This window comes from Myotis davidii, unplaced genomic scaffold (assembly GCF_000327345.1).
Source record: "Myotis davidii unplaced genomic scaffold, ASM32734v1 scaffold150, whole genome shotgun sequence".
NCBI lineage: Eukaryota > Metazoa > Chordata > Mammalia > Chiroptera > Vespertilionidae > Myotis > Myotis davidii.
In genome coordinates, this window is record NW_006283437.1 from 2313350 (window position 1) to 2325118 (window position 11769).

Consider the following 11769-nt stretch of genomic DNA (forward strand, 5'->3'; position numbering starts at 1 on the left):
GCGCCCAGCACCATTTTAGCATCTGATCTCACCGAGGTGGCTGGAGCCCTGGCACCTGATTCTAGTGTGGGGTTGGTCCAAGGGGTCCCTGAGGCCCATGCCATGTGCCCAACAGAATGCCTGGTACGTAGACAACCTTGAGAAATAACCTCCTGAATGACTGAATGAGTGACTGAATGAATGAATGAGTGAATGAATGAATCCTGTGAGCCACAGAACCCAGCAATGCTGACGGGGCTGTCACACCCGATTGGGCCCACTGTCCTTCACCCACACACCCTCCGAAAATAACAGCCACCATTGACTGAGCACGGACCACGCACCAAGCGCTGAGCCAAGCCGTGTGTCTTCTCGGAGGTGCCCTCGGGCCTCCTCTAGGGTGAGCCCATGCGTCCGAGGGCCAGGCATCCTCAGAGTCAGACCCCAGGCCCTGAGCTTACTGTGTGTGTTCCTGAGCGAATCACCTCAGCCCTGAAGTCCGCGTCCCACTCTTTAATGAGATAGAATGAGCGCCTGCCTCTGACCCACCTGGACGGAGACAATACACGGTAGGTGCTTAGGAGACAGTCCACAGATGTTATATTTACACATTTTGATGAACGTATTTCAATCGAATTGGCTTCCTTTTTCGCCATTTGTATTATTTTATAGATTTAACACATTATTCTGACAAGGGCCCATGGGCTCAGCCGATGCCAGCAGGCTCACAGCGCGCCAGGAGGCCACGCCTTTAAGCCCCGCAGCCCGAGGTGACCGCCAATCTCTCCCCTCATCTCCTCCTCTGAGTATCCAAACGGTCAGATTCCTCCTGCCCTGTTTCAGGAGGTCCTGAGAGAAGTCAGCGCCCGCCCAGGGGCCGTCCTGAGAGCACTGTTGGCAGAAGCAGCCCACAAGCTGGAGACAGTGTCGCTGGCGCCTCCACGCCCACGCGCTCACCTGCCACCTGTGGTGCCCGCCCAGGGAAGGTGAGCCTGTGCAGCTGCCAGCCTGCAAAGCCTCGAGCACGGACACCAGGCCCTTTTCAGAAACAGCTTCCGGCCCTTCCCTGGGAGAGCGCCGGGCACACGGGAACCCACAGTGCACATTAATCAGCGTCGCTTTCATGGGAATCCCCATTTTGCATAAACTGGCACTTCCTTTTCTATTATTTACTCTGTATTTTTTCAGAAGTTCAATTCATTTCGGAAGGAAACACTACATTTCTACTACAAAGCTCACGGGTTCGATGTGTCCATTCTATTTTAATCACAGGCTTTGAATTGAACCCGTGAGGATGAAAACGTGTAATTGTTCAACTCCTTCTGGGGACACTGACCCACAGACCTGCCTCTGACAGGAATCTCAGAGCCTCGGGTGCCTGGCCGCCGGGCTGGGCCTTACGGGCCTTCAGGGGCGCTTGGCTCTCACATCACCAGCTTTTGTGAAAATGATCTGATTTTTGTCTCCACTCCAGACTGTCAACTCCTTGAGGTCAGGGACAGTCTTTTATCTCTGAACCCAGTGTCCCTGGGGGCATAGCACCCGTTATATGTGTTCTTAAGCCAAACCCCTGAGGCCATGAGAATGTGAATCAGATGACCCTTCCTTTGATCTTCAGAGAAAGTGAGAAAATCTCAGCCCAAACTGTCAGGGGGTTGGCGAGGGAGGAGACGGCACACTGCCCTGCCCGGCCGGTGTGGCTCAGTGGTTGAGCGTCAACCCAGGAGCCAAGAGGTCACTGGGTGGGTTCCCGGTCAGTCAGGGCACAAGCCCGGCTGCGGCTCCATCGCTGGTGGGCATGCGGGAGGCAGCCGATCACGTTTCTCTCTCTCTCTCGTCATGGATGTTTCTATCTCTCTCTCTCTCTCCCTTCCTCTCCCTCTAAAATCAATAAAAACATATTTTTTTAAAAAGAAAGCAAGCTCAGACCCTGAATCAGGCTCCATTCGCAGACTTCCCCGGGAACCTCACCCAGCGGTCCTTCCTGTCTCCCCCGAGGCACTGCATGGCGGTGCGGAACTGCCCCGCGTCGGCTGCCCGCAGGTCCTCCCGCAGCTTCTGGGGCTGGAACAGAAGCTGCTCCAGGTGGTGCTCCACGGCCGCCTGGACAGGGTGTGAGGAGAGTGCGTGAGGACAGGGACAGGACGGGAGCATGAGCACACGCAGCCCAGCCGGCCGCCTCCTACCCTGCAGAGTCCCCAGCAGCCCCTGACCGGAGGCAGGGAGGGTTCATCAGCTGCCAGCGTTAAAAGAAGGCTGTTCCTCACAACAATGCAGACCTCCAACTTCTCTCGGAAAACACAGATTCGGCGATGCTGGCCGCGCCCCGCCTGTGACCACCAGCTCCCCACCCAGCCAGCCAGCCACTTCTCCGGGGCCTGCCTGGTCCCGGGAGGGGATGGAGGTTTCAAGTCCAGAGAGTTCACCCCAGGTGGGCACTCTCCCAGACCCCAAGCTACGAGGGCAAGACAAGCCATTCAGGGAGCAAGAACCAATCCCTCCCTCCGCAGCCTCTCCCCACAGATTCCCTCTGCTCCCTGGGGGATGCTCCCCTCAGCCTCCCTCAGGCAGGGCTGCTGCAGAAAGGCAAGCAGCCTGTGCCACGGGCAAAGGTGGTCTCCAGAGCCAGACAGCCATGTGCAAGCCCCACCCTGCCACGCACTAGCCGTGCGGCCTGGGGCACGTCACTTAGCCAGTTTGCTAGATAAAACACAGGATACCCAGTTAAGCCTAAATTGCAGGTCAGCAATGAATAATGTTTTTAGCATAAGCGTATCCCAAATATTGCATGGGACATACTTATACTTTTTGTTTGTGGTTCAATGATAGTATTATAGTATTATCATTCATTCATTCGCTCAATATCTAGTATATATTTACATATATATGAAGACAGATAGTATAACTACTAATATGTATATACTAGAGGCCCAGTGCATGAAATTCGTGCATGGGTAGGGTCCCTAGGCCTGGCCAGCAATCAGGGCTGATCAGATTCCCCACCCCCTTCTTCCCTCGCTCCCTCAGCATCCCACTGCCACTGCTTGTCACCTGCCATGTTCCGCACCACCCCCTGGTGGTCAGCACACGTCATAGCGAGCGATTGAACTCCTGGTCTCCCGGTCGAACTCCCCAGGGGACACTTTGCATATTAGCTTTTTATAGAGATAGATATATTTCATGAGAAACCACATGCTAGAGAGAAAGGGTCAGGCATTTCTTATCTTAAACTGCCACAGACTGATGAGCAGTAGAGATAAAGGTGGGTATCCTGGTGAATGGCTAACCACCAGCTCTCCGAGGCAGTGCAGCTGTGAGTGTAGGCTGATATTCTTGTTTTCATCAAGTAAACATGGAAACAACAGAGATGTCAGACCTCCCTTCATCCATGACATGAATTCTTTGCTGAATCAGAGAACGGTTCTTGAATCCTGGGAGCATATTCCCTCGGTTCTCTGTGTGTGCTAGTCCCAGTGTCATGGCAAAGACATGCGCACCAGCCCTACCACCCGCTGAGGCACAGATCCACTGCCATCAACTAACATGACTCCTGCTTGTGGTTGAGTTAAAAGTGAAGAAAAATATTTCTTGGCTCATGACTGAGGTACTGATACGTATACCCGAAGATCCACTGCCCTGTTGTTCCTTTTAGCAATAGAATCCCTCGCGTCTGAGCTGGTCCGTGGCCTCTGAGAAAGGCCTGCAGTGATGTGAGCATGGACTGGGAGCCAAGAAAGGTCAGCAGAAGGAAATGTGGGAGTGCAGATCACATCCTTAAGGAAAAGATGCCCACCTTCACTTCCTCCCCCCCCACACACACCCCCGCCCTCCGCTCCCCTCCCCTGCCCTGGGTGGAGAATGGATGTGCTGCTTCAGGATGTGGGCAACAGCCTAGAGGGTGACAAAACGGTAAGATAGAAGGAGCCCGGTCTCTGGAAGGTCTTTTGAAATATCCTGTCCGGATCTCCCACTTAGGTGTGGACTATTACATAAGACAGAAAGAAACGAAACTGTTTGAGCGCTGTAATTTGGGGTCTCTGTTACGGCAGCTCAGCTTATACCCTAATGCACCACGTCTCCATCAAAGACGGAAAGATAAGAGCTAGACAAAGAACTTGTGTTGTGTTTTAAGAAAAAATGGACAGAACACGTTTCTTGGGGGCAAAGACTAGCGCTACACCTGGCCCACTGTCCACTTCCTTGGCCGGAGTCTGCTCCCGAGCACAGCCAGGCAGCACACGGGGAGGGCACCGACACACACCTGCAGGCTGGGGACGGTGAATGTCACACCCCGTGCGTTCAGGTAGGCCAGGACTCCGTGGGCCAGGTCCGCCGTCCACAGGTGGGAGCTTCAGTCAGAGACAGACAGACGGGAGGTCAGGACAGCAGCTCCCTGTGCCGGGCAGTCCTCCTGCTCACTGAGTGGCCGGGGGATGGAAGTCGGAGAGGATGGGGGGGTGGGGGAAGGGATGCTAGAAACTGTGCGTGCAGAGGAAGGGACACAGTGGGTGGGGTCGGGGGGGGGGGTTCCAATTTAGGAATCCGCCTGGATCCTATTCTCCCAAGGACAACTAGCGATCTCTGAGCTGCGTGCACGATTCCACTTCCCAAAACAACCCACTTAAATCAGCTACCGTTCAAACAGATGACCTGAGAAAGGTCCTCACTAAATTAAGTTTAAAAATAGGCCCTAACAGGCTTAGCTCACTGGATACAGCGTCGGTCTGCGGACTGAAGGTCCCAGATTCGATTCCAGTCAAGAGCACATGCCCAGGTTGCAGGCTTGATCCCCAGTCGGGGGCGTGCAGGAGACAGCCAATCAGTGATTCTCTCTCATCATTGATGTTTCTATCTCTCTCTCCCTCAACTTTCCTCTTTGAAATCAATAAAAATATACATATTTAAAAATAATAATAAATAAAAGCAGGTGCTGTGTGCACCATGAGAGGCTGGAATAGATTGTGAAGAGTGGGCTCGGAACCTGGATTTGAATGCTGGCTCAGTCACTCAACTGTGCAGCCTTAAGCAGTTTACTGAGTTGCCCTGTGCCTCCGTTTCCCTTTCTGTTATACAATTGTCAGGATTCAATTTGCTTACGCAGGGAAAGTGCTTCGCCCGGTGCCCAACACACAGGAAATGCACAGCTCCGTTCACAACAGCCGAAAACTGGAACCAAGTCCAACATCCAGTAACAGGCGGAAGGCCAGGAAGCATGGCGAGAGCTCACGGGCACCACTCGCCACTAACAAGCTCTGGCCAGGCGTCGGCTCCAGACAGGGGCGAGCCTGGCGGCGGTGAACCCTCCCGCAGTGAGCCACTAGAAGGCCTTCCATGAGCCCATTTTTGTTGTAAGTGATGAATGAATAACAAATTAATAAATAAACACTTTAGCCTGAAAAAATACCCAAAACTACCCACTGGAGTTATCTTAGGGAGAGGAGTGTTTGTGCGGGTCTATCACTTTAGCATAATTGGGCGCCTTGTCATGAGGCCCAAGGTCTCCATTTCTTCTCCCTCAGGGTACTCGTGGTGTTGTAATTAGCTGCTAACATTTGTCCTTCCCCGAAACTCTCCAGGACCCTGCCTTGTGTCCCAGGTATCTCACACCGCGCCTGCAGCACGGATGACACCACGGTGAAGGCCACGGTGTGGAGCTCCCCCCTTCCCGCGGGTGGCATGGCCAGACGCATCCTCCCTGGGCCCTGGTGTCACCATCCTGTCTAATGGGACAGCAGCAGGGCCGCCCGGGGTGCAGTGAGGACCCGACCTGTTTCTCTGCGTAAAACGCTGGGAATAGTCCCCCTACAGAGCGAGCGCTCAGTGACCGTCAGTCCCTGTGCCAGAGCAGAGAGGAATGCGTCTGTGGAACACATGTGTCTACTTAAAAAACACACTGTGCTCTGGGTGACACTGTTTGTAATGCGTATGTATCACCTTTACAACTAAGAGACTTTCATGAAGAGCTTTTACTGAAAATCTATCCCATTCCCCCCTCCCACCCCCCCAAGGGCAGGTTACCTTTGAAACTGTATGAGATCCAGGAGCGCTAGAAGGGGAATAAAGGAGAGATGCTTAAAAACGAGTCGCTCCAGAGAGATCGGCCACATTCGGTGTGAGCGTCTTAGAAGCAGCATGTGGGGACATTACCGTTCAGATAGTTCCCATCTATTACTTCTTCCTAAAAGGCAAAGGGACAGCAGTTAAGCATAACATCCAAAACCGCAGAGGGGGCCTGGGTTAAAAGAAGAAAGAGGAACACTCACCGCCATTTTTTGCAGCAGTGGGTGCAAATCTGTAAGAAAGCAGTGAATGTGTAACTAGAATTGAACTGGGCAGCCTTCAAAGATACAAATGTGGGTTTAGATAAGAGTCCCCCTGAAAGCCGTGAAGGAAAATTACAATGGGTTTTAATCAGCCTGCACCTACATGTGCCCAGTGTGAGAAAACCTGGGTCTGAAAACCCCTTTTAGCATAACCGTGAAAACCCTACGTGTGCTCCTGCACGCGCACCAGGACACACACTCCAGCATCAAGTACCTAAGCTGGCCCATCCCCTCTCCATCCCCTCCGGTGTGTGGGAACCATGGGAGTTTTCCTCCCTTGGGACTCACCCTGGCTGGAATTTGCACCGAGACTTGCCACTCCATGGCTCAGAAAAAGGAAAAGGACAGGAGCGTATGTCCTAAGTTCCTGAGACACCATCCTGTAATTAATTCCAGCATAATTATTATGTACATATATAATTTCAGTTTGATTTCTTAAACATATTAAAAAGATTCAGAAGACAAAAGGGAAAGACAAACGGACCCAGAATCCTTTGAGGTTTTTTCAAAATAATTTTAAAATTCCATCTACTCTGCCCCATCTAAACCCCAATCCTAGTCTAAGACGCAAGCCTTTCTCTCCTATTTAAAGTCTTTCCCTCTCTCCCATTCCCCTCAACCAGCAAGAGGAGTGCTTAAAATCAAGGGCTCTGTTATATCTAACAAAGAATGTATGTCCAAGATATAAAAAGAACTCTTGCAATTCAGTTAGAAGAAGATAGCCAATGGGCAGGGGGGGGCGGGGGAGGGGGAATGTAGAAAAGATATAAACTTTATTTAAAAAATACAAATCGCCAATAAGCACATTAAAGATGATCAACACCATTAGTTATCAGAACATGCAAATTTAACCCACGATGAGATACTACTGCATACCCCCTATAATGGCTAAATATTTAAAAACCTGATAATACCAAGTGTTGGTGGTAATGTAGAGCAAAAACTCTTACACATACGTTGCTAATACAGCCACTTTGGAAAACTGCTTGGCAATGTCTTAAAAGTTAAATATATAATACTCTATGATCCAGGAATCCAACCCCCAGGTATTTACTCACAAGAAATTAGCACATATGTCCACACAAAGACTTGTACAGTTTTGTTCATAAGAGCCAAAAATTAGAAACAACTCGCATGCCAACAACAGGTGAAGGCTTGAACAAATATGGCATATTCACCCAATGGAACACCACTCATCAATGAAAAGTAAGGAGTTGAGCTTTCGCTTCCAGATATGACGGGGTCATTAGCAGTAGATAAAACCTCATACTTTAAATAACTAGAAAACCAACCAAAATATATGAACAAATGTTTTTAGATATTGGACAACAGGTAACGCAAGGCCGAGATTCCTGAGAGAAGGGAAAGCGTGAGGTAATAGGAAATACGTATTGTTCTCTGTCCCTGGCTCCTGCACGGAGCCCCCGAAATTCTTGTAATTTCCTGGGTGACAAGAGCACCGGGGCACCTTCTGTTCCATGAAGGCGACTCTAGGTGGCTCCTGGACGGCTTCCGGATGGGAGCTGATCTCCGGAAAGACTAAGCCATGATTAACAACTTGGAATGTTCAGGCCTACCCCATCCTCCAGAGAGAGGCTGGAATGGAAGTTAATAGTTGATCATGCCAAAATGAGGAAGATCCCCATAGTACATGGTTCAGACATCTTCCAAGCTGGCAAACATGTCCACACTGGGAGGGTGGCGCACCCTAACGCCACATGACAGAAGTTCTTGGACTCAGAACCCCCCCAAACCTCTCCCTGTGTAGCTCTTCACGGAGCTGCTCATCTGCATCCTTTATCGTGTCCTTCAATAAACTGGTGAATAATCATGAGTATTTCCCTGAGCTCTGCGAGCTGCTCCACCAAATTAGTCACATAAGGAGGGGGTTGTGGGGACCTCCGATCTGTAAGCAAATCAGACAGAAGTTGTGTGAACCTGGGGACCCACCACTTGCATCTGCTGCTGAAATGGAGTAGAAGAGGTTTGGTGGGACTGAGCCCTCAACGTGTGGGGTCTGACATTTTCTCCAGATAGTGTCAGAGTTTAGTTAAAGTGCAGGACACCCACCGGCATCACAGAATTGCCTAGTGTGGGCTCTGTAAACGCTCACACATTCAGTGACCAGATGAAGTGTTCTGTGTGGAGTGGTGAAGGAGACACACGGCTCACAGGAAAGAACAAAGAAGCGGGTGGAGAACTGGGCTTCTCCCTACTCAGGAGGTTTTCTTTACACAGAAACAGCCTGAGCTCTGTGAGTCCTCGAGCTCACTACCTGGGTCTCCACCCCTCAGCACAAGGAGGGAGAATCCCAACAGAGCCTACAGGTCTCACTGAATTGAGGAGACAGTTGGAGAGAAAAGACTTGCAGAGAGAGAAAGTTCTGGAGATTTTCCAAAGGGTCCCTCGAGTCTTTGGCTGAATATTTGTCTTTCTATACCTGTACATGTGAGAAACCACCTGAGACTATAGAAAAAAACACCAACCAGAAAGCAGAAGTCAAGCTCACACTGGGTGGAGAATAAGTGGAAAAATTTTCAAACATGTGGGGTATTAGGAAAAGAAAGCCTTGAAAGGACCAAACTGATTCCAATTACCTGGATTACATCCAAACAATATTTAAAGAAGTATCATAAAATCCAGTATCCAGCAATGTAAACACCCAAAATGTCCAGCATCCAATCAAAAATTACCAAACAAAGAAGCAGGAAAATACGTATAATTACCAAAGAAAAAACCCAATCAGCAGAAACAGGTCCAAAAAGGACAGAAGATCAAATTAGCAGACAAAGATGGCCATTATATATATACTCTGTAGGTTCAAGAAGGTAGAGAAAAGTATAAACATGTTAAAGAGAAACATGGAAGATACAAAAAACTCAAACAGAATTTCTACAGATGAAAATACAATCTCTGGATGAAATATGCACTGGGAATGGTTAACAGCAGATTAGACATTGCAAAAGGAAAGATTGGTGAACTTGAAATCATAGCACTAGGAAATATCCAAACTAAAACACATGTGACAAAAAGACCCAAAAAATTGTCAGAGAGCTCTGGGACACTATGAAACATCTAAAAATGTATGTAATTAGAGTCCCAGGGAAAAAGAGGGTGGCAGAACAAATATTTAAAGAAACAATGGCCAAAATCTTATCAAGTTTCATAAAACTATAAACCCACAAATCCAAGAAGCTCAACAGACTCCGAACAGACGAAACAAAGAAAACCACACTAAGGCACATCATAATCAAACAATGGCGCACACACACACACACACACACACACACACACACACACAAAACAATCAATCTAGAATATCTAAAGAATTCTCAAAACTGAACTGTGAAAAAGATAAATAAACAATCCAATTAGTCAATACGCAAAACACATGAGCAGACATTTCACCAAAGTGGATATCCAAAAGACAAATAAGAACATGAAAAGATATTCAGCATCATTAGCCACTAGGGAAATCAATATTAAAACCATAAAATCATTATAGATCTACCAGATGGCAACAAAATGTTTTAAAGTGATAATGCTAAATGCTGGAAAGGATGCAAAGAAACTGAATCCTCATACATTGCTGGTGAGAAAATAAAACGGTGCAGGTACTCTGGAAAATAGTTTATGCTTTTTATAAAACTAAGCATGCATTTAACATATAGCCCAGCAACGGCACTCTTGGGAATTTAACCCAGAAAAATGAAAATCTGTATTCACATAAAAGCCCGTACATGAATGTTTATAGCAGCTTTATTCATTTTAGTAAGAAACAGGGTCCAATTCAAATATCCTTCAATTGGTGAATGATTAAACAGATTGTGGAATGCCCATGCCATGCAATACTACAAACTATGGATATGCAGTAATTTGAATGGGCCTCATAGGAATTGTGTTGAGTGAAAAAATAAAAGGCAATCACAAAGGTTACACACTGTAAATTTGCAGGATAGAAAAAGATCAGTGTTTGCCATGAGGGAAAGCAAGTGTGGCTATTAAGGCTGCACAAAGGAGTCTGTGGTCATGGGCCAGTCTGGATCTTGAATAGGGTAATGGTTACATGAATCTACACATGTGACAAACTGTAAAAACCATGTACAGATGCACATAAGAATCAGTGCGTGTACAACTGGTGAATGCTGAGTGAGTTCTATGGATTAGACTATAGTATATTATACTGTAATACTATAGTATTATAGTCTAATACTATAGAGACTACAGTATCAGACTATAGTCACTATGCCAATGTCAGTTTCCTGGTTTTGCTACTGCACCAGTTATGTACGGTGTAACCATGGGGAGTTTGGGGAAAGAAGACAGGTGGGTCTTATCTTTTTTCCCCCTTTTGCAACTTTTTGTGAATCTATAATTATTTCAAAATAACACATTTTTAAGCATCCAAAGAAAAATATCACATTATAAGCATAGGAAGAGGAATAAACTAATTTAAGTAAGAATATGGCCCTAACGGGTTTGGCTGGGTAGATAGAGCATTGGCCTGCAGATTGAAGGGTCCCAGTTTCGATTCCGGTCAAGGGCATGTACCTTCGTTGCGGGCACATCACCAGTAGGAGGTGTGCAGGAAGCAGCTGATCGATGTTTCTCTCTCATCGATGTTTCTAACTCTCTATCCCTCTCCCTTCCTCTCTGTGAAAAATCAATAAAAAAAATACTTTAAAAAAAAGAATATGGATGCCCTCAAAAATGCAATGCCAAACAAAAGCCAATCCAAAAGAGTACACATCACATGATTCAATGTGTATGAAACTCTAGGACAGACAAAACATCTACAGTAACAGGGAGCAAGACAGCAGTGCCTGGCACACAGTGACGCGCAGTGGGAGAAGTTTATTGCAAAAGAGCACGAGGAAACTTTATGGGTGAAATTCCATATCTTGATGGTGTGGTCGTTATACAGAAATGTACATATGCTATCGAATCTCACTGAACTGCACACTTTAAGTGGATGTATTTTACTTTAATATCAATTATACTGCACACAAGTTTATTTCAAAAGAGAAAAGGAAAGCATGGACTGAGAAGCCAGATGCCTGGTTTGAATCTCATCTCCATCACTTACTAGCTGTGTGATGTTACACAAGTTACTTAATCTCTCTGGGACTCTGTTTTCTCATCGGTAAGACGGAGTAAATAATGGTGCCCGTATCCTGGTGTTGTCTGAGGATAAGGTGGCTAATAGCAAATCACTTACATGGATTGGTAGAATCAACATCATTAGAATGTCCATACCACCCAAAGCAATCTATAGATTCAATGCACTCCCCATTAAAATACCAACGGCACATTGCACAGACCTCGAACAAACTCTCCCAAAATTCATCTGGAGTAAAAAAAAGACCCCGAATAGCTGCAGCAATCCTGAGAAAGAACAAAGTAGGTGGGATTGCAATACCAGATATCAAGCTGTATTACAAAGCCACTGTTCTCAAAACTGCCTGGT

The 11769-nt window shown here is 47.4% G+C and overlaps 1 protein-coding gene across 1 annotated transcript in view; it reads right to left on the reverse strand.

Annotated features, from left to right (window-relative positions):
- Positions 1–6681, reverse strand: part of OTOA (otoancorin) — an 86469-nt gene extending 79788 nt beyond the window's left edge. Inside the window, 6 exon segments of the mRNA XM_015563897.1 lie at positions 1951–2082; positions 4241–4328; positions 5998–6025; positions 6127–6157; positions 6243–6271; positions 6591–6681. Coding sequence (XP_015419383.1) covers positions 1951–2082; positions 4241–4328; positions 5998–6025; positions 6127–6157; positions 6243–6271; positions 6591–6681 — 399 coding nt within the window.
- Positions 6682–11769: the final 5088 nt, after the last annotated feature.